The sequence below is a fragment of the Antechinus flavipes genome, chromosome 3 (genome assembly GCF_016432865.1).
Source record: "Antechinus flavipes isolate AdamAnt ecotype Samford, QLD, Australia chromosome 3, AdamAnt_v2, whole genome shotgun sequence".
Lineage (NCBI taxonomy): Eukaryota > Metazoa > Chordata > Mammalia > Dasyuromorphia > Dasyuridae > Antechinus > Antechinus flavipes.
The window spans coordinates 183,136,917-183,161,167 of NC_067400.1; the positions used below are offsets into that span (position 1 = coordinate 183,136,917).

Below are 24,251 nucleotides of genomic sequence, written 5' to 3' on the forward strand. Positions count from 1 at the left end.
TCAAGAAAAGAACAGCCAGAACTTCTGAATTCCATATCTGAGGAGGGAGCAGAAGTCTGCAGTATACTAATCTGAGACACTCCAGAGTGTGTGGAATTAACTGAATTGAAGATGCTCACTATAGCATTAAACTATACTTTAATTGTGACTTGAGACTTTATAATAACAAATAGAACTATAGCTAAAAAGTTGCAAGTGTTGTCCTCTCCTATTTCCCATCACTTCTTAATTAGCATTTAAATACTTCTTTTAAAGGGGATGATGCTTTGAAATTTATATATGCTGTATATCAGTTTTTTAAGGAAACTTAAGTTAAGAGTTTATTATTATTGTCTTGTATTCTTTTGTTTCTGGGTTAGATTTCCTCTATTAGAATGTAAGGCTGGATTTTCCCCCTCCCCCACAAAAAAAAGGAGACAAGGCCAGCTTTGAGGGGAGGTAGGGACTTTGGGAGCTTTTACATTCAGGTTCCTATTTAATCTTGTTTCCCAGTTTATACTTTGTACTCCTTTACTGAGAAACACCATGTCAAATGGGAGATGCCCTTTCTCCAGAGATTGTAATCTCTTTTTGCTTAGTTTTACTCTGATAATCTCTATTGTTTTTGTGAATGAGACTGTCCAACATAGGAGAACCCTGAAATCTGTAGAGTTCTTTATCTTGGGGTAGGAAGTCTAGAGATCTTGGAAAAGTCTTGGAAAAGGATGTGGGAAGCTCCACGAGAGTTGTTATATTGGGGATAGAATTATCACAATCTTCCCTGAGCTGCTAAAGTGCGCCCTGAAGAGAGAGTGCAATGGCCTAAAAACAGATAACCCAATGAACCTTTAATCTACCTGCACTTTGAGCAAAGAGACAGCAGAGATTGTAGGAACTCAGGAAATTGTAGTTAGGATCAAAAGTGCCTGACCATTCCAAAAGTTAAAAATGAGATGAACCCAGTTCCTGGAATAAAAACTAAAATTAGGAAGTGAAGCCAGAGATTTAGCTAAATAGAAGAAGAGACTGGAGAAATACGGATCAAGAAATATCCAGGAGCTATACTTAGAAGAAAAGAACTCTACAACAACCATAAGTAGAAGTTGAGAGTTGTTTTTTGTTTTGTTTTTTTAATGAATTGGCCATGAGACTTATAAGAATACCTGAATGGCATGACACAAAAAATTTTTAAATGATATTATAAGTAAAATGAGAATTTTAAAGGAAAGAATTAGGAGAATAAATTCTTTAGAACAAAAAGTAATAGTAATTGACCCTCAAATTTAAAATGAAACAAGCAAAACTGAATGACTCCAGAAAATAATATAGAATACTAGACAACCAATCCTCAAACAAAAAATTGAAAATGATGAAAATATAAGGTATTTATTCTATGAAATAATCAGATTATGTCTTTTTTTTTACTGATCCTATTTATAGTTAATTTATTTTGTCCTAAATCATGATTCTTTATCTCTGAGCTTAATTCAGAAATTTAGCTGTACTGCAATAAGTTTAGAAATCTATTTCTCTTTTTAATTGCTGTTCTATTTTTGTGTCAAGGAAATAAATGTTGCCCTTAAAGGATGCAGCTGGATATCAAAGAATCTGATCCAATATCATTATACCACCAAGCTATTTCTCTAGTATATATGGTTTGTTATACAAAGAAGTTTAATTTGCTATCTTTGTCCTTGCAGACAAAATTTAACTCAAATAATGAACATTTCTTAGTCACGTTGAGATGGAAGACACTCCAACAATGTTAGGGTTCTCAGGTCAGTGTGGCAAGTATGGCAAAAGAATTTTGCAAACTCAGTCTGTCTCTAAATTAAGGGGTAAACTTTTATCTGTCCTACTGTCCCCTCTATGATGTCCCAAGGTCATTGCCTCCTGTTTTGTTTTGTTTTTTTCATCCCTTATTATGGGCAGGATAAAGACATTATTAAAGACATGTATGGCATGAAAAGAAGTTGGACCAATCATACAATGTAAGCATAGGAAAACAGATTGAAACTCAAATGTAAACCAATATCCACAAAACTGAAAACTTAGAAATGGGATTCTTAGTTTTTTTTTTTTTAATGCAGTGTAGATTTTATTCAAAATAATGTTTTTAAATGCAAAAAATAAAATGCATAGGATTATAAATGAAATATTATATTGAAATATAGTTATCAAAACACTTGAATACACACATATTCACAGAGCCTATGTGAAGAATTCCTAATCTAGAAAATAATCCTTAATGTTAATGAAAAAAAATATGCATTAAGTGTTTTCTACATATTAAGTGCTAGGAATGGAAAGAAAGAAAAATTATTCCTTACCCTCAAGGAGCTCACATTCTAATGGAGGAGACAATAAATAAATAAGTAGATACATAAAAGATAGATAAGAGTCTAGATGAAAGGTAAGGGGCAGGATATGAACAAGAATAACAGAAGAAATAATAGTGAAGGGATTAATGATCTAAACATATGCATAAGATCGCACATCCATTCAGGAACCAAAGTATTAAATCCATAAAGGCAAACCTCTCATTCCATTCATTTTAGCTGAGAGCAATAGAGGGAAATGAACTCCTATGTAGGTAGGCAACATATGTTTATTTTACCTTCTGATTCAATACTTCACTTTAAGTGACTCTGGGACAAATGAAGGAGAAGGGAAAGGGCAGGGGCAAGAATCTATCAGAAGAGAACTCTTTGCCATTAGAAAGAGAGACAAGAGAGAGAGACAGACAGAGAGACAGAGAGAAAGAGAGAGACAGAGAGACAGAGAGAGACAAAGAAAGACAGAGAGAAAGACATACAGAGAGAATGAATATGCCTATGGTTTTATATCATTTCCTTTCTGTAAGGAGTGGAGGGTTGACAATCATGACCGATAATCGTTGATTTTCTAGTAGTGTATACTTTCCCAGGTCTTTGTTTCCACCTTCTATGTATCCATATGCCAATAAACATCAAGAAGATGAGTGAGAGAGGAGCCACAGCAATTCCCCAGGAAAATGTAGGTTCTGGAAGAAACCAAAGAACCATTTACTGTGCATAGAATTCTCTAATTATCTATCATGAAAATGCAACGAATATTTGCAAGGAATGAATTTTTATATTGACAAAAAATTAATTGTGACATTGTGCAGTTATGACTTCATAACTCTGGGCTTGTTTCCCCATCAGTGAAATGCATCTAATGTTTATTTTCCTCTTCTTCATAGACATTTGAGGAAGAGGGATAGATTTGGATTCCTACCCAGGGAAACTCTTTATTTGTGCAAAATTGACAACTTGTATATAACTTATAGTTCTTAAGTGATTTCCCATCACTCTAGGAGATTAATTGACTTACTCAACAACCAATATATTTCAAAGGTTGAACTTAAACTCAGATCTTCCTGATTATGTCCTAAATCCTCTCTATCCTTTATATCAGGGATTTTGAGAAAACTGAAACCCAAAATATGAAAAAAATCTAGCATTCAAGGTATTACAAATGTCAGTCATTGTGCAGCATGCACAATTTTAAATTCTTTCCTTTAGTTTTCTTATATTGACAGGGGTGTAAAGTGCTGTTCCCTTTAATCTGTAAAATTAACACTCTAAAACTGTAAAGAAAGGAGATTTGTGTTTTAGGCCTTCTTGGGAAATATATCTCCCCAGAGTCAACTGATTGGGCCATTTCTAAGACAAATCACCTCCATTGATAGCTGAACTTTATTCAAATTCAGGTTGAAAAAGCCTTCAAAGCAATTTCATTTGGGAGATCACCTGGTCTGATGAGCTCAAAATGCCCCCCTCGCCTCCCACTCCCCCCCCCCTGCCAAGATCTGCTCATATAATAGGCTTCTGTTTACTCATTTCTACAAAGCAGGACTATGCCTTGTCCCTTGGTATAGCTGCCAGGACCCTGCCCACTGAGAAGACATTCTCTTCTCAGTGCCAGCCTCCATTTCCCTAATAGAACTTTGCCACTAAAGAAGTCAGTCTCTTAGCAAAGCCGACTTCTCATCTAACAATAAACTTCCATTTTTGTAACCTAAAACTCTTTGAGTTCATGAATTCTTTCATGAAAAACTACGCCTCTGACCAAAAGGGGATTCCCACAACTTTCTGACTGCCACTAGAACCCCATCAATATTAATGAAAATCATAAATAAGACACAAGTCAATTAATAAATATGCAAGTGAATTACCATGATTGGAATGGTTACAGTCATTTCCATACCAAACTCCTGGTTTCCAATTAATTATTTGATCACAACCTCTAAAAGTCTGTTTTCACCACTATGGATATAAGGGGGATAGCCTATAGATTTCCTAACTAGAATTCTGCTTTTAATATCTAAGATCTTATGAATAATAGGGACTATTTCTAGAGTTCTATCTCAAGATCAGTAATACATACAAAGAGTTTCCAGGCTGCATAGTTCACTTTATTACAGATTTCATAACACTGATAAAATATAAGGGTAGAGCATTTTAGGGTTACAAGGGGATTTACTGAATAAGGTAGATAAAATTGTAATTTCAACCTATATATTACAGGTAAACTGAGGTTGAGAGACATGAAATGACTTACAAACTTAACAATGACAAAACCAGAACTTAGACTAATTTTTCTGATTATTAGTTCTTTGCTCTTTCCCAGGGGCAGTATCAAAGGGAGCACATTATTCTTTTGAATTATTAGTCTTAATCTACATTTTGGAGTTTGATGATTAGTTTTTTGTATGTTCTGCACCATCCAGAATAAAGTGGAGATTGAGTCAACGCCAATAATCAAAAAGTAATGATTCAGATTTTAGGAATGAACTCTGCTTGGCCCATCTATATTCTGTCTGGTTGTCTACAGCAATCTATTGTCTGATCTGATTAATTTCTAGATTCACTGTGCAGTGTGTGAGCTGAATTTAAAAAAAAAAAAAAACAACCAATTTGTTCTCTAAATTAGATTCTTAACCAAGGAGTCTGGGAATACACTTAATACATTCCTACAGATTTAAATGGAAGGTGAGGAAAGAATTACATCTTTATTTTCACTAACTTTTCCTTTCCCCTGTAAACCTATATATTTTATTTTATGCATTTAATGATATTCGGAGAAGGAATTGATTGGTTTAAGTAGACTATGAAGAGGTCTGTGATTCACACATAAAAGTTAAGATCCACTGTTATGGAAATGAGTAATGATTAAGTCTATTCAGTATTCTCTATAGAAGCAAAGAACAGAATTGATCAATCAATAAGCATTTATTATCCCCTATTTGATTCAAGACATGCTGGAGATTAGAAGGACAAAAATGAATCAGTCTCTGTCCTGAGGCAGCTAAGTGGTATAGTAGATTGAAGACTGAGCAGGGCATTAGGAAGATCTGAGTTTAGATCCAACATATACTAGCTGCGTGACTTTGGGCAAATCACTTAGTCTCTGTCTGCCTTAGCTTCCTTATCTGCAAAATAGGGATCAAAAAGCACCCACCTCACAGTTGTGAGGATTAAATATTTTAAAGCACATAGCATAGTGCCAGGTACATAGTAGGTGTTTAATAAATAGCTGTGCCTTTCTGCCTCAAAAAATCTACTTTCTACAAAGGAAGTAAACATGTACACTTATAAATACATGTGAATACTATTCAAAAATAATTACGAGGCAATGGGGAATGATCCATGAAGAAGAGGAGGAAGCAAGAAAAGTTAATAGGGTTTCCGAGATACACAAAGGTAATTTAGTTTTGGTGTCAGGAAAAACCTTCTAACAATCAATGCTATTCCAAAAGGAAATGGGCTGAAAGATGGGGTGAGAATGGGGAAGATACTCCCTGACTGGAGATGTTTTAAACAGAGACTAGATGACAGTTTTTAACCATATTAGAGTAGAAACTACTTTTGGGGTATGAACAGGACTAAAACTCTCCCAAATTCCTTGATTCTGTTAATGCATCAATAGATAATTTGTACTGTGCTCCCCTGTGGATGAGGATACTTACCTTCTTTAACTCTTGCTTGCAAGCTCTGGGTTCCCAATCTGTTCTTGGCAGTACATATAAATTCAGTGTTCAAATCCTTCTCTTCCACTGAATTAAATATCAGAGGCAATTCAATATAACTTTTATTGTTTTCTGAATATTCACTGGGTGAGAAAAAGGTTTGCATAAAAATGTTAGTGGAACAAGCAAAGTAATCTACATTACAATCATTCTGCAAGAATTCATTAAGATTTAGGATAATACAGAGACCAAAGGAGAAATCACCCTTAAGAGTTTATGATTCTTATTCTCAGTCAGAAGCATCCATTTGAAATTTTTTAAGGAAAAATTCTTAAAGGAGCATTTGATCCTATGAACAGAAACATTTTGATAAACTTAAACTCTTGTTGAAACTCATGCATGCAATGGAATCAAATTGACTATAGTGGCCTATGGAAAGTAATGGAAAGTCAGTTTAAAAATATTTGGTAAATCAAGTTAGAGCCAACACAAGCTAATTTGGGGAAAATCTAAGTGTGTTATTGATAAATCTTTTGCACATCAATGGACAGGACCTGAATTTCAGACTGCAACTGAGTAACTAAAACAGGGAGTGTCAACCAGGGGAGTGCCTTTAACTCTATCTCCTACAAAGAAGTCAACAATCAGAACATGCCCTGGAAGGGACCACTTAGGACCTGCTGAAAGTTTACAGGCCCAGATATCCAGGAATAATACAGCAGTCAGTACTTGAAGAAAGTAGTGAAGGACTCCAGATAATATAAGTCAAGGCAATACAGGTCCTCAAATTTCTCCCCAGAAATGTGTAAATCCCTGGTCTTTACACAAAATCCTAATTCAGGAAGAAAAGCTAGAAGAGCAAGAAAACACAAAAGATTATACAGAATTGTCTCCAATTTCATGAGTGTAAATATTTCATTTTTAAAAAATATATAACTGTGATTTCATTTGTAGAGGAAATTCCCAGTAAGGGAAATTTAATAATATTATAATATTAACAATATTATAATATAATATATTATTGCATATTATTATATAATAATAATATTATACAGATTTGCAATCCTTTTGCAGCTTATAAACTTATGCATAAGCTTATGCTGCCTTTCTTTCTGAGTTACTGAGTTTTCTTCTCCATTACTTTGCCAGCATCGTGCAAATTACAAATTAATTTTTTCAACCTATTAGAGCACTAATTTAGGTACCGTTAGAAATGGAAGTATTCTTAGAGCATCCTATATTCCTGCTCTCTCTAATAGGGAGGGAAAATGACTTGCATAAAATTGCCTTCACAAGAGTAAAAAAACAGGGTGTCCTGAGTCCTGGAGTAGTGTCTTTACCTCTTCTTCCAAGCTGTCTTAATGCAGAGCAAACAATAGTGATGATATTTGGCATTAGGCCATAAGTAGGACATGTTAGTGAAGATATTTTGGATGACCAGATCAGACCAGAACTGCACTTATTTTCAATTATTTTATAATTTTTGACTTTTCAACCATCATTTCCTCCAGTTACACTTAAGTTCCATTCATTACAGGGAAGAAAACTTTTTAGATTTCTTTGATAGTTGAAACTGAATGTTTCAAATCAGACTTTTCTCTTTAATTAATTTCTTTATCCTTAAAGGAACTGATACAAAGTAAAATAAGCAATAATTAGAAAGATATCCACACAAATGCAAAATGTAAATAGAACTAAAACAACAATAGAAAACTTATAACTGAATACTGGGTGATCATAATGAATAAATTTGTCCTCAAAAAAAAAAAATGTGAGAAAAGTACCTAATTTTTCAATCCGTCTTTGAGGACAGGGGACTATAGATGTAGAATACTACAAATAATGTCACTCTTTTCCTATAGGTTGGTTAATTTCCCTGACTTTTTTTTTTCTTTTTTTAACTCTTTGTTGTAAAAAATTACTTTCTAAAAAAAAGAAAGGGAAGAATCCAGTAAGAACATGTAAAGGAGGCAAAGACAAGATTTTTAAAAATTATTCTAAAAATACTAACATTCCATTGCATCTATTTTTTGTTCTCTTCCTACACACACAGTCCCTGAGAAAGCCAGCCCAAGGAGCCAATATGAGTAAAGAGATTCTAAATTCTGTCAAGCGAGCTTACAGGCGCTGTCCCTCCTTAACTCGGCCTTTTTTGTAGACATCATCCACGAAAGTGTTATTTGCTGTCCACCATAATAGTGTTGTAGATCGTGACCCCAAGCCAAAAAATGCTTTGCAAGGAATTATCAATTTTGAACCTAGGTAAAGAAAGACAGATTAAATAAAGAGTAACAGAGAGACAATTTAGTAAAATAACTCCTTCAAGTTTATGATTCACAGTTGTGGAAGCTCTCGGAGAATTGCCCTGCCTCTTAACAGATTGTGTGTATGTATACTGAAGACCAATCTAGTTAAGTTCAGGAAAGTTCTTCACTAAATTAGATTCAGGATATAATTGTTTTAGCCATAACAATTTGTCAAGACTTACTAAATCATATTAATGCTGCCACTTTCTTTGGTGGAAGGAATAACTATACCAATGAAATTATTGGTAGTTGAAATGATAACAAGTAGCATTTACATAGCACTTTAAAGTTTGCAAAGCACTTCTCAAATATTATCTCATTTGATTTTTCACAACAATACCATTATTGGAAAGTGGGTACCATTATTATTATTATTCCCATTTGACAGGTGAGGAAACAGATAGCAACTTGCCCATGATTATATAAAGAATATTGAGTCTTGACTCTAATTCCAGCACCCTATCTACTGCACCATGTAGTTGCCTCAATTAATGTCTAAATAACAACCCTCATCTTTGAAGTAAGGGAATTCAACTAGATCACTGACTCATCTAGTCTGATTCTGAGAGTTTTAACATTTTAGTGTATGTCCTAGATGCCTCTGGAAGTCTGGTAAAGCCTATGGACCCTTCTAAGAATATTGTGGGTTTTTTAAACTTTAAAGTTTTAAAGTTTTTAAAGTTTTAAAATGCTAAATTTCAGTTGGAGGTAAGTGGAAATAAAAATGCAATTTTTTTCTCCATTCAAGATCAAAGATGAAATTTGTCCATAAACCCTAGGTTAAGAACCCCAACTTTAGTTAATTACTTCCAGCATTACATCTAAGATCATTCAGCTGAGAAATAAGCATCAAAATCTAAAAATTTGCAGTGAGTACATTTCAGCACTTTAGGTTTAAAGAAGTCATTGCTAGGGCTTACCAAGAGAAGTCAGTACAGTCTTATTAGGTGTAATAATCACAGGAATGGTCTCCTCCTTTTTTTCTGGGAAGGGATGAAACAGAGATTTCATTAGAAAAATTAGCAGTTCCAGGAAAACCAAAGTGTTAGAGAGATAACAACTGTCATCCTTTTCCAGCCAGTGGCTAAACCTTATTGTTTACTTTTAATTGTGTCCTACTTTATTCCCTGTACATAATAGCACATTTTTTATTTTTTATTTTGTAGAGGAAATAGTCTCTCCACCAGACTAGAGCAGCTTGGATAACTGCTTTTCCTAGAAGAATAATTACCAGAAAAGGTCAATGGTAAATATATGTGTGACCGACTCTCAATCTGGATACTCTGTCAGACAATTAACCATTCCCATCCTAGTCTTTTTCTTTAAATTTGCTACATTTCTATCATTATTATAACAATTATGATCATAAAGTTTAGCTATAGTTGTTAAAGTAACTAGCACTGTTACCTGTGGATAAAATTACCAAAAAATAAAATAAAATTTTAAATGGCTATTAACATGATTCATCAATATGAAGTAACAATTTTCTATAATAAAATTTGAGTCAAATGTTGGACAGATACAAGCCATTGGCAATCTTGTCTAAGGATCAAGAAAGATACTAGCTTGTGTCATGGACCCCTTTGCCAGTCTGATGAAGCCTAGTAATCCCTTCTCAGAATATGGTTTTTAAGGGCATAAAATAAATTGTACAGGATTAGAAAGGGGGAGAGTATGTTAAAATATAGTATAAACACATACACACACACACACACACACACACACACACACATGCACAGAGTTAGTGAACCACAAAGTTCATGGACCTTTGCCTAAGAGATAAGATTTGAGAGAAGTCACTGTAAAATTTACCAGCCTACAAAAATCTCAGCTGATCCTTAACACTCTCCCAAACCTAAATTCTTAGCACCCGATTCTTGTCTTTGAACTATGGTTCTGTGGCTCAAGGAGGCCTCTTCTGTCAAAATCCAAATTTTCTTGGAAGGTGGTACATAAACCACAGTAACAGTTGTTCATAATAGCAGGGATGGAAGGCCAAATAATTTCCTAGATAATTCCACAAAGGACATCACCTCATCTACTCTCTCCATTTAACGTGTTACAGGAACGTTTCAAATAGACATGTATAAATTTTGGGTACCATTTGATCAATGCACCTGTATTTAGTTATTCAGTAAAAGAGTAACAAAATCCTGGTTGTATCTAGACAGAAGCTTTTCTTTCCCTTCTATTATAATCCACACCAAAGCAGTACCAAAGCATATACATAGAAAAAATCAGTACTCAGTAAATTCTTAGTTTAAAGCCTTGCGGCTAGAAGGTAAACATTGCCTCTACCAAATCTCAAAAAATCATCTTGGTAACGTTATACTGGATAAAAGTGTAAGATTGTTGCCCCCTTGTGTTCCTAGGCAATATTGCGCTGAAAAGAATTTCAGAGCCAGTTTTTGGACTGATTATACCCGTGGTGATAGCAAAAACAGCATCTCTGAATGGTGTCTAAGAACAAGAGGTGCATTTTTTGTGTGAGGATATTGGGGTTAAGTGACTTTCTCAGGGTGATACAGTTTGAACTCAGGTCCTCTGGACTTTCAGGGCTGGTACTCTATCCTGACTTCAGGGCAGAAGTACCATCTAGCTGCCCCCAGGAATAGCATTCTGAGAGTATGATTATAGATTCAATAGCTCCACAGAATACTCATTGAATGACTTTGGAAAATTCATACCCATTCCTACTCTGAAGTTCAGTTTGTCAATGTCAGAAATCATTGAGTAGATTGGAATAGATGATCTCTAAGAACCATTTCAAAGTCTGTGATTTAGAAAAGGGATATGATTATTCAGAGACAATACAACATCACAGATAGAAAGTTGGATCCAGAATTCCAAAATATGGGTTCAGGGCCTATGTTTGCTATAATGTGGCTAAATAACCGCAGGCAAATCACTCAGTTTATGCCAATCAGATAGTCATCTGGCTTTTACTTTATTACCGTAAAGACCAAAAATAAATAATAGTAGGTTGTAAGTAAAAACAGATATAGATACATTCAGTACTTAGTATATCCCACAGAAATCTAATTCCCTTATAAAACTGTTATTCCCAGCACCGATTCACTGGGAATGAAAAGTTTTCTGAACTGCTCTCCAACAAGACTAATGAAGAATCCAGTGTCACAGTTGGCTAGTTATGGCCCAAAAAGGAGAGAAGATATATATACACAGAGAAAGAGAGAGAGAGAGATAAATATAGATATAGATAGATAGATTAACAGATAATTGTTTTCTCAAAATAGAAGATCCCATTTTCTGAGCCTCAGTTTCCTAATATTTGTAAAATGAGCGAGTTGGACTAGTCAGAGCTTCTTAAACTTTTTCTACTCATGACCCCTTTTCTCTCAAGAAATTTTTCTGTAGCCTTGGTCATATACATATATAGAATAGGTATACAAAGCAAACATTTATTAACAATAAATCATAAATTCATGATTCCCACATTCAATTATGAGACTCCATGTGGGGTTATAAAGCATAGTTTAAGAAGCTGGGAACTACGATTCTTCTTGTGCAGCAAAATAACTGTATGGATATATATACATATATTGTATTTAACATATACTTTAACATATTTAACATGTATTAGTCTATCTGCTGTCTGGGGGAGAGGGTGGGGGGAAGGAGGGGAAAAGTTGGAACAGAAGGTTTTGAAAGGGTCAATGCTGAAAAATTACCCATGCATATATCTTGTAAATAAAAAGCTATAATAATAATAATAATAATAAAAGATTGACAGTATCAGGGAAAAAAAAAGAACCTGGGGACTAGATAACCTAGTTTAAGGTTCCTTTCAATGTTAAATCTATGGTTGTATGGGATAGGGACTACACTTGTGATTTCGTTAGTTAATGGAACTACAAGGGAGGGGACTCTTCAGGTCAGCACTTCTTGTGAAATCTATAGTCTTAAAGAATTACCTAGAGCATTAAGAGATTAAATGATTTGCCCAGAGACTCTACTCAGTGAAATCAAAATTGTCTCCCTCCCTCCCTCTCTTCCTCCTTCTCTCCCTCCACTCCTCCTTTTCTTCCTTCCCTCTCTTCTTTTCCTCCTTCCCTCCCTCCTTTTACTCTCTTCACCTCCTCACATTTCACTTTACCCTACATATTACAAAATGTCAATGACTCTAATATTGCACTTCCACAAACTCAAAATATGGATGAAGTAAAAAAAAATTTAGGTCATAGACTGCCAATACTTACTCATGATGTGCATCTTAACATGTCTGGTGATGTTATACTTCACACCTTTATAGACAAAAGGCAGCTCACAGGTATAGTAACCAGAGTCGTCCAACGACACATTGTTTATAAGGCAGTAAATGGATCCTTTCAAAATTGAAAACTTCTTATTGCTCTGATCCAAAAGAACTGAATCCTTTAAGAAATGTTTTTAAACATTATCTTGTATACTTTGATACATGAGCATATGATTATCATTAGCAACTCATTGCTTCTCTTCACCCTTAAACCTAAAAAGTATTATTAAGCACCATGAGCCAGGCACTAAATACTTTGGACAAATGTAAAATATTTGCTCCTATCATATGGCTAAATGTCCCTTGTGTTGCATAACCATGAAATGATTTCATCAAAATGTAGAAGTTTATGGAGATGTTAACAAAATTGCACTACTAATATCTTCCTCTAAAATGATTGTCAGTCATCCTGACTTTTGTTTTGCCACTAGGCATTGATGACTCTGTAAGAAAGAATAAAGTTGATAACTTAATACAACTGTGACTCACTTTAATCCAAATCACAGGCAAGACAAGACATTATCCTGTGATGTCATTAGTCCTGTTCAAAAACTGAAAGACAAGTAGCAACCTTCCATTTATACTGAATATTATCTTGTATATTGTCTCTCCCATTAGACTATAGCTAACATTTGTAGCAGTATCTTAAAGTTTGCAGAGCAATTTACATATTCTATTTCAATTATGCCTTACAACTACTTTGGGAGATAGGTTCAATTACTATTTCCATTTGACAGATGAGGAAAATAAAGCTGAGACAAGTTTAAAGACTTGCCCAGGTTTACAAAAGTACCAAGTTTCTGAGACAGGCTTAGAACTCAGATCTTCCTGACTCCAAATCTTATACTCCATGTACTACACCACTTAATTACTCATTAGAATGCAAACTCCCTGAAGGATGATTCCCTGCTTTTCCTTTTCTTTGTATTCCGAGCATTCAATAGGATTCCTGGCACATAATAAGCACTTAATAAATACTTATTGACTGAAAGACGATAGTAATAGTCCCTTTATCCTTAAGACATGTCAACATTTAAAAAATACAAATATAACTGAGGTAGAATTAGGATACAAGTATTTTTAACTCTAAATCTAGTATTCTTTGTATTTGTAGTTTGTTATAATGCAAAGTCCTTAGTGACACACATCCTGCTTTTCTTTTTCTTTATATTCCCAGCATTTAATACATTTGTGGCTTTTATAATTGCTATTATGTGATGGAATGCTACTGTGCTAGAACAAATGATAAACTGGTTGATTTTAGAAAAAAATTATTTCAAATAAAGAGAGAAATGAGCAGAACCAAGAGAATGGCATATATACAGTAAGAAACATTATTCAAAGAATAACTAAACAACTAAGTTATTCTGAGTATTATGAATACTTAAATCATCCACCTCTAGAGAAAGTACTGATAAATAGAAATAATGCATAATATCGTTTATTTATGTATGTGATTGTGTGTACACATACATATTTGTGTTTAATCATGGCTTTCTCTAGTGTGGGATGGGGAGGGAGATAATTTGAAACTTAAAATGTAACAAAAATAAATTAATTTAATTTAAAAATAAATAAATAATTTATTGCCATTATAGTTGATATTATTATTTCAAATGCCAAAATGGACTCTGTGGGAGTACATCTTGCAAAGACTGTAGGGGTGTGTGTGTATGTGTGTGTGTGTGTGTGTGTGTGTATGAAACCAGAGTCAAAAATGGGGGAGGGAAGAAAATCACAAATATTAACATATTCCAGTCTAAATGGAATAAGAAAATGGTAAGTAGAAACAAAATTGCTTTTTCTTATAAGTAAAAGAAGCAAGTGTTCCAATTCTCTGCATAACAGATGGACCATGATAATTATTAGAGAGGAATGAAGATGCATTGATGATATTTAAACAATCACTTTAAAGCAAAAAAAAAAAAAAATTAAGATAGAAGAATTGAAATAAGCCAAACATCTGTTTCATTCTGCTAAGCAATTAGAGCATCATCTCTTTCTTGAAGCTGACCTACTCTAGCATATTCAATTTGTATTATTTCTGGATTTACATTCTAAACCTTCTTTAGAGAACAAAAATTTCTTAAATGTTGGTTTTAAAGTAATTGTTTAAATATCATCCATTTTTATTCCTCTCTAGACTACATTCCTGACTCTCTAAACTTTCTCCACAATGCCACAGAAACTCCTTTATGTTGAAAGATGATAAAGCCCACATATCCCAATTTTATATTGAAAATCATCTTTCCCATAGGATTTTTCCTTCTGATTGATACATTTTTAACAAGGATATTCAAGCTAATCATGTCTTCATTTCTCTCCAGACTTTTTCTACAACAACACTGTACTGACTAGATACCTTCATTCCCACCTTTAACCTTCATATTATATGACTATTTCACCATTGAAATTAAAATCTCCTGTGTCTGTATTGCCAACACTCTGCATAGTTAATTGACCAAGCACTTATTCATTTTTTCTCTCTTTTTTGTGAAGATAAATTTACTTTATGATCTAGGGTTTGTTAATTCATTTCTAAAACTGTTTGGCATTCTCTCTTTAAACTTTTAAAATTATGAACTTAATCACCCTTAACCACAAAAATTTCAGTAAACAAAGAATTTATTGTAACACTTTTTTTTATGTTGTAGATGTGGATGCTTTAAAAAACATGTCAAACACATATTTTCTAATTTAAAGGCAGAGATTAAATTAAACTTTGATCAACACAGTGCTTTATTTTGGAATACTGATTCTTACCTCCATTGTCTAGCCCACTTTCCTCCAAGCTCTTACCCACCCTCCCTAAATAAGGAAACTTATTTAGTCTTTATGGATTGTATAAATGTAGTTTTTTTGAAAAACTAGGAATATAAAAGTTAATGCAAAAGGATGGGAAGTATTATACTGTGACTAGCAATACAATGGATTGACATTCCAACCTAATCATATGATACCTAATAGATGAAATATGAATTTTAAAGGTACATACCTTATACCATTTTATTTCTGTTTTATTTCTGTCTTGTATAAAATTTTTTATTTCAGGACACACTAAATATCCAGGACCTGAGGTGACTAGAACTTGACGATAGGAAATGTATTGCAGAGATGCTTCTGTCTTCTTAACGACCTTTAACTCAACAGACCTTGTGGCACAATAAGATGTATTCCTGTAAAAAGATGACAGATGACATTTTGTTATACCATATTGTTCGGGACAAATACACCTACCCAAATTGACTACTCAGGAATTGTTCCAAATGATGTACAGAAAGAATTTATTAGAATCTCCAGAAGCGGACCATCCTGACGTGTGGACTCAAAAGGACAGTAAAGATGCCCACAGCAGGAGAGTCATTCCCTTGAAAATGTTCACAGCTTTTATACATTTCAGACAAAGAACTGCCAAAATTCCACTTTCTATATGCTGTGATTGGTCACATAAGTCTCTATTCCTCATTTGGTCAGTGGAATGCTGTAAATAAGGTAATGTATAGCTTCTTAGGCCATGTATACTTTTTAGTGCCTTCTTTGGGCAATGGAATGTAGTCCAGGCCTTATCTAAAATCACTTGACTTCAGAGAGGCCAAATCTGAGGACTTAAGGCTTCAATCAATTTAATTAAGAGTCTCTGATCAATATGTGCTTAATCTGTAAGTTCTTCACCTTTCCACACAATATGCATTTAGGAGGAATGCCAAGAGATAGAACAGTATAGTAAAAAATTAAAAAAAAAAAAAAAAAAAAAAAAAAGGATTGAATCAAAAGACCTGTATTCAATTTCAGGTTCCACTATTTACCAATTATGGGAATTCCTAATTTAAGGGATATGGGAATATCCCTGATCTTTCTAATTATAGTGTTTCAACCTGTTTCTTCATCCAAAAAAAAAAGTCATAATAATTGTTCATCTCATTCATGAGGTTATCAAATTGATCAAATTAAATAATACATAGGAAGGTGCTATATAAATTATAAAAGCCTATAATAACATAAGATTATATGTTAAATTACATGAAATGCACAATATTGAATGTACTATCAATACACTGAGTTTAATGTGGCATACATTTGCATAGGTTTTCTCATTTATAAATTATTTACATTTAAAAATAATAATCAAAATAGAAAATTTAACATCACAAGTAACTTTTCCACATGTCAAAGGAAACACCATTGAAATATTCTGCTTTTCAAACCAATTAAATTTGTATCCCTGATTTAGAGAAAATCATATTTACATATTCAAAAAAATGAAAATGATTAAGTACTTTATAATTGTTAGTTGTTATCATGATGGTGATGGTGATGATGTTACAGAATGTTAGCATTAGGAAAACTCTTTGATGTCACCTAGTCACCCTTAATTTTACATATGAGAAAATTCATAGAAAGAGGAATTGACTTCTCCCATGGCTTTGTAAGACACTAGCAAAAGACAAAGGATTAGAAGATAAATATGATTTTCAGCCCAGTCTTCTTTACACTAAACCATTATACCTTTTCCTATACTTCTTAAAAGTCTTTACCAATAAAAATTGTCCTTTTTTCCAAAAAAAAAAAGAAAGAAAGAAAGAAAGAAATATTCTGCTTTTCTTCTGACTGGAAAAAACCTTAAAAGTCATTTAATCCAGTTACAGATACTACCTCTACTAAACAAGTAAGGAGGAAATCCACTACATGTCAATATATAAACCCATTCAACATTTTCATAGTTCTCACTGTTAGAAAGTTTTTCCTTTTGTCAAGTCAAAATTTACCTTCATATACTTTCTATTCTTTGCTTCTAGTTCTGCCCTCAGAGGCCAAGTAGAAAAATCTAATTTCTCAATGAAATTTTTTCATTTGTTGTGTATGGAATTTATATATATGTTGTACACTTCTTGCCCAACTATAATGTAAGCTCCTTGAAGTTAGAACTAGTTCATACTTATCTTTCTAAACTCAAAATCTAGTTTAATGCCTGTAAGAGATTAATTGAATTTAAATGAATGAGACTGAATTGAAGGCAGAAAAATAGACAGATTATCTATTGCCTCTGTGACTTTGGGAAAGTTACTGGTTAAAAAGAAGTAGTTGGATTAAGCTAGATGATCCTGAAGGTCTCCTCCAGTGTGTGTGTACCCATATACATATAATATATAGCTATGTAGGTCTATTTAATATAGATATGTGAATATATCTATATTATATTGATATATGCTTATATTTCTATATTATATATACATATAAAACTATATTACATAGATATACATAGATATACAATATATCCACATATTTCTATGATAGATTTATGAGTCTAGGTGTACATATATTTAGGTTATATAAATATATGGATATATGGATATATGGTATACAGACATATATTACATATAAACATATATATATACAGTCACATATATCTATGTTACATAGATGTATTTACATATGTAAATATTATATTATGTGGATATGTGTGCACATTATATAGATATAGGTGTATATTTGTATATGAATATGTCTATATCTATATTATATAAATATATGTGTGTATAAATGAATATACATGAATATTGTGAAATGAATATAAATGAATATATTCATTTACCTATATAACACATAGATATTTACAGCTATTTAATATAGATATATGTATCTATATTATAAAGATATTTGTTCATATATCTACATTGTACAGATATGTGTGTATATTTGTCTATATGATATAGCCACATATATCTATATTAAAGATATATGTGTCTATGTGTGAATATATATATTGCATAGAAATGTGTATGTACTTATGTAGATCTACATTACACAGATATATGTGTATATATGTATCTGTGTGTATGTGTGTATATATATACATATATATATATAAATGCATATATATACATAAAATGTGGATATGTATATATGCATAACAGATATATGTATATGTTTATACATTTATCTATATGTTGTATATACTTGCTAAAATAATTGTACCTTCCCCTCCCCCAACTCCAAATTACCCAATTGTCTTGACTAAAGCAGTAATGGCTTTCCCAGATAGTCTAACCATTATAAGCTCAGGCTGAGCCAAGGATCTTTATTTACACAATCCTAAATCTAGCTCAGCTTTCTGAAACATCACCTATATCAATTTCCCACATTTGATAGCCAGCCCAGCATTTCAGGCAATGAGCCTGGCAAAAATAACAATAACAACAACAATAACAACAATAACAACAACAAAACCTCATTTCTGTAAAACAAATGGCTTGGTGGATCACAGGTCCATTAAAAAAAAAAAAAAAGTTACCAGTACCCAAAGTAGCAGGAGAGCAAGTTTCTTGTATTGTTAGAAACACAAACATATTCAAATAGGTAACTTCTGTTTGAGTTCCTATCTATTAAAACAAGCAAACATAAAAAGCAAAAATTATCACTTAGTATTAGGCATTCTCTTAACAGAATAAATTTTAAATTATGCTAAATAAATACCTCATTAACACACATCTTAACTTTTGGAGCAGGTTCCTTTCTTATTGAACTATCATCTGTTTGGGAAAATTCTCTTGCATTGAGAATATCCTCTGTAATAGTTCTTAATCATTTTTTGTATCTCTTTGGCAATCAAGATTCTAGAGAAACCTATGAAACCTTTCTCAGAACAGTGTTTTTAAGCACATAAAATAAAATACATAAAATTTCAAAGGAAATTATATTGAAATAGTTCATTATAAAAATTTATTTTTAATTCATATACCCCAGGTTATACATCCCAAAAATAATTGAAAAAGGGTTAAATCTTAGAATCAGTTGACAGTTAGATTTGAAACTTATCTCAGACTTCTTCACTATATAACCATGTGCAAGACTCTTCATTATTTTATGTCTCAATTTCCTCTTCTATAAAATGAGGTTAAATAATAGGCCTAGTGTCTACCCCCACAAGACTTTTGTGGAGATCAAATAAGATAATGGATCCAAACTGCTTTGCAAATACTAAAACATTCTCTCTTCTTGCTATGCCCTGAATAAAATTTTAATGGCCACCCCTCCTCCTTGCCATTAAGACTGAGAGAATCAAGTCAGAAAAGAAGCCTTGACATACCATTGAGTCATAAAACTCGAGGTGTCTTATCTCAATCTTTGCTGGAATAATTCCCCCTCCATTTGAGTGTTGCCCCTCACCTTATTGTCTGCTGCACTCAACCTTCTTATCTTGACCTTCATCCTGTCAGGATTAAGTTATGATCCTTTCCTGGAACTATGACTTGTTTGCATAGTCCAGTATTCTTGCTCCCCTGCCTTTGTTTCCCCTGTAGCTGAAGTCTTATAAAAGTCTCATGCATTCGTTTCTCACCACTGAATGTTTTGAGACAAGAGTCCCAGGCAGTCGGCTAGCCTCAGCTAAAACTCTCCACAAGGAATTTATTAAAAACCAATTACCTCAGTTTCTCCGGCATTGCATTCTCTTCCCAAATCCTACATGCTTATGCATCCATCTTGTTCTAATTTGTGTAATATTTATTGCATCAACCTTATTATCCTAATTAGATTGCAAACTCCCTGCAGGCAGAGATCATGACTTATTTTTCATCTTTGCTGCCACAGAATATAAATGACCCAATGTCCACCTTATATTAAAGTTTAATAAATTGAACTAAATTGTGTTAAGCATTTCTATGTAACTCCCAAGAGGGTTTTACATTTATCCTATCAGAAGAGAAAGAGAACTGGAGCTGGAAGAGATATGGAGAAAGAAGAATATCCAAAAAGTGAAAGTGAGGGACTCCTATGTCAAAGTTCTGCTTAATCAATCAATAAACAATTATTAAGTGCCTGGTATGTGCTAGGACAAATATGTGATGCAGAGGATAAAGCTCCAGGCTTGAAGTCAAGAAGACCTGAATCCTCAAACAATAGCTCTATAACCCTGTAAGTAATTTAATCTTGTTTGCCCCAGTTTCCTATCTGTAAAATGACCTTGAGAAGGAATAGCAAACTACTCCAGTAACTTTGCCAAGAAAATGAAGTCACAGAGTCAGACACACCCCAAAACAACTGACCAACAATAACTATGTGCCAGGCATTGTGGGTACAGAAACAAAAAAATTGGAAAAAGTCACTGCCCTTGAGACCTGACATAATATCTAAGGCAGGTTTTCTCTAGAATCAGATTTTTCAAGAGAACTAGAAGGAAGAGCAATGTGCCAGTTCGCTGAAATAAGGGGAGTCATTTGTTAAAATAATAGAGTGGGAGGTAGAGGTGAGATAATAGATCAAGAATTTCCTCAAGAATCTGGAAAATATTCCACTTCAAAATCTGACCAGGAAAGATAAGAAAAACCACAGTGAGTTATTTTTACATCACATGGCAGCTTAGGAAGAAAAACAAGCTGACAGAGAGGTCTATAGAAATAGGAGATGTTGTTGTTTTGGCCTTCATTCTTGAAGAGGACCATGACATCAGGGAGGTAATGCCATGACAAGCAATGAATTGGATTTAAGTGAGGTAGCAAGGTCACCTGCCTTACTTTCTCCTCCAGAGGCATTTGGGTCCACTAGTAAGATACAGCTCAAGATGACCAGAGATTGTCCTAGATGAAATGGGAAACCTTGATCTTTTTAAGCTAAAGTCTTCAAAAGGTCTCCATTTGACTGAGGACACATCCATTAAGGCTAGGTAGGAATTGAAGGAAAAAAATCTCCTTTTTCACCTAATCAAAAAAAAATATATATATATATATATCCATATCCATATATATATATATATATATATCGGGTTTTCCAGCCAAAGTAGAAATGACTGCTATTTACATTCAATCTGAGTCAGTTGGAATCCAAACAATGACCAAATGGACTTGACCTAGGATCTGTTGGTGATCAGTTAGAATCAGATTTTGATTTAAGGCCTGATCTTTAAGAAAGAAATCAAAACTGGGAATACACAACACACACACACACACACACACACACACACACACACACACACACACAGCACATCCATTTCCCTTTCTCAATCCCTACTACCATCACTTCTTACAAAGTTCCTACCTAAGGGTACAAATGTAAGTTCCTGTGTCCTCCAATGATGCTGGCAAAATCCAAAGATCATCGTTGTCCATCCACATTCTTCCTGATTTGCTGGTTCCTAGTAAAGTCTCGTCAGAATCATTTTTATGCCATGATAGGTTGTAGTGGAGGCTGAAGATCTTGTTGCGGAATTCCGGAAAGGGGGGGTTCAGGATGACAGGCTCTCCTTCTAACATGAATCTTTTAAAATGCTTGCCGAGATATAGGCAATTTTCTATGGTCAAAAGGGTCAGAAAGGTCACAGTTAGGCTTTGATTCTTACACCCATGAATAAGCAACAGTGGAAAGAACTCTGAATTTGGAGTCAGTGTTCATGGGTTTAAAGTCTGTGTCTGCCATTGACTTCTTTGTGTGATTTTAATCAAGTTATTTCTTGACTCTTGACATTCTCTCTGGCTGTTCCACACTCCAACCATTCACCTCCATGACTTTTTTGAAATTCCAATTAAAATCTCACAATTTACAAGAAGCCTTCCCTATTCTTCTTAATTCTAGTGCCTTCCCTCTGTTAATTATTACCCATTTATCCTGTATATAGGTTGCTTTATATATATTTGTTTATACTTTGTCTCTACCATCAGACTGTAAATTACTTAAGGGAGTAGAATATCTTTTGCTTCTTTCTGTATCCCCAGAATTTAACACTATTAATTTAACTTAGTGCCTGGCATTTGGTAGATACTTTAAATAAATGTTTATTGAATTGAATTGAATTAAATTTCATGCCTCTAATGATCAGTTTCTTCTGGGTTCAATCCTTATCTGTAAAATGAAAAGGTTGGGATCCCCTCTACTTCAAAATCTATAGCCACAGATTTCTAAAACCTAACATATTGATTATATCTAGACCAAGGGCAATTCAGTCAGTCTTTAAAAAAAAAAAATGCTCTGTCATTTCAAAGAGGAAAAATGACAAAGCCAGTTTAATCTGATAAAACTAAAAATAGCCAGCTGATCTGATTATCTTCTCCATGTGTCCTCTCCTGATTTCCCTCAATCAGAAGGGATTCTTCTATCTATGAACTTTCAGACACTTGGTTTGAATCTCTCATGTGCTTCTACATTCTTTGTTCTTTCCACTCTGTGTATTCAAGCTCTTTGGAATATGCCTTTACCTTTGTGGCCTTAGCATATAGCGTGGTACCTGATATATAGAAGGAACTTGATAAATGTTTGCTAATTGATTGACTGAGTACATATCTTTTCCCTATCTGCAAGGCTAATGAAGGTGGGGGATATAGTGTGATTTATATCATTAGGATCTAGGATGATGCTTTGACACATAGTAGGCATTGGATCTGGCTACTGAATTAAATTGACCATATTTTACTTTTTTCAGTTGGTCTCATATATATATATGTGTGTGTGTGTGTGTACATATACATATATGCAGACAAACTAGTTTTCACCCATCAGATTTGGGCTTTTTTACCTGTGCTTTTCTTGGGTTGAATGCTGTTTGCAGAAACATTCTCTGACAATACCCAGAAAAAGAAGAAAAATCCAAGTAATTTCTGGAGGCAGAAAACTGAAATCTGAGGTCCGGTACCTAGAAAGCTAGAAAAAGTGAGAAAGGTCACACAGGAAATCACAAGCCAACCAAAGAGTTGTGCATATCCACTGAAGCAATATTACAAAAAAGCTCTGGATTACTGTAAAACTGGTTATTAACTAATGAGAGACTAGACCAAAGGATCTCTTAGGACCTATAAAAATTTAGAATTGAAAGGGAGTTAAAAGGAAAAGCTCTTCATTTTATAAATGAGGAGATCAGAGAGGAGGTAAGGTGCCCACAGATCAAAATGCCTTTGACTCCAAATCCATTATTCATACTATTGCACACATAAGACAGTGAGTGAAGAAGTGTTCTCCAAATGGAGACTCATATACTTTATACTTACAGATTATGTTCTTTAAACTTCTCCTTATGTCATGTTTGTTATTTCCCCAAATCAATAGTAAGTTCCTCAAAAATAAAAATCATATTTTCTTTTTGTTTACCTCCCAAACTATATCATCTGCACAAACTGATACTCAGCATTGCAATAGTTCAAAATGTCTAGCTCTCTTCAGTGCAAGGACTCCTTTTATCAATACATATGAGACAGGAGTATGCTGGGGTTGGGGTCAGGAAGACCTGAGTTCAAATCCAGCCTCTGATGTTTAGTGGGAAGTCACTTACCCTTTGTTTGTCTCTGTTTCCTCACCTGCAAAATGGAGACAGTAATAGCCCCTACTACCTAAAAATGAGTTTTTGTCCAGGTCAAATAAAATACAAATTGTAAAGTGCTTTCCACAGTGCTTGGCACATAGTACATGCCATGTAAATGTTAACTATGATGATGATGATGATTCAATATCTCAGGAGAGAACAATCCATGGAAAGCCATAGCCAATAAAATTGTTGATCTTATCTGGTCCTCAGATGGCAGTCTACCAGCATGTAGTCTATCAGCAGCCAGGCCAATCTTTGAATCATTCTGTCTTCGTTTCTCCTATCTTTGAGCTGCCAGAGTCTCTAACAACTCACCATCATTTCCACATTTCAGAGGGGATGTTAGTCCAGAATGCTTAACACATGATTAAAACATGGCTTCATTTTCTGCCAGAAGAGAACCCAAATTTA

The 24,251-nt window shown here is 33.8% G+C and overlaps 1 protein-coding gene across 1 annotated transcript in view; it reads right to left on the reverse strand.

Moving 5' to 3' along the window:
* Positions 1–2,042: 2,042 nt before the first annotated feature.
* IL1R2 (interleukin 1 receptor type 2) overlaps positions 2,043–24,251 on the reverse strand; it is a 43,662-nt gene continuing 21,453 nt past the window's right edge. Inside the window, exons 2-9 of the mRNA XM_051984337.1 lie at positions 23,058–23,182; positions 21,587–21,839; positions 15,549–15,729; positions 12,498–12,672; positions 9,198–9,260; positions 8,094–8,229; positions 5,972–6,114; positions 2,043–3,001 (exon numbers count right to left, since the gene is read on the reverse strand). Coding sequence (XP_051840297.1) covers positions 2,820–3,001; positions 5,972–6,114; positions 8,094–8,229; positions 9,198–9,260; positions 12,498–12,672; positions 15,549–15,729; positions 21,587–21,839; positions 23,058–23,182 — 1,258 coding nt within the window. The 3' untranslated portion in view covers positions 2,043–2,819. The remainder of the gene's footprint in view (positions 3,002–5,971; positions 6,115–8,093; positions 8,230–9,197; positions 9,261–12,497; positions 12,673–15,548; positions 15,730–21,586; positions 21,840–23,057; positions 23,183–24,251) is intronic.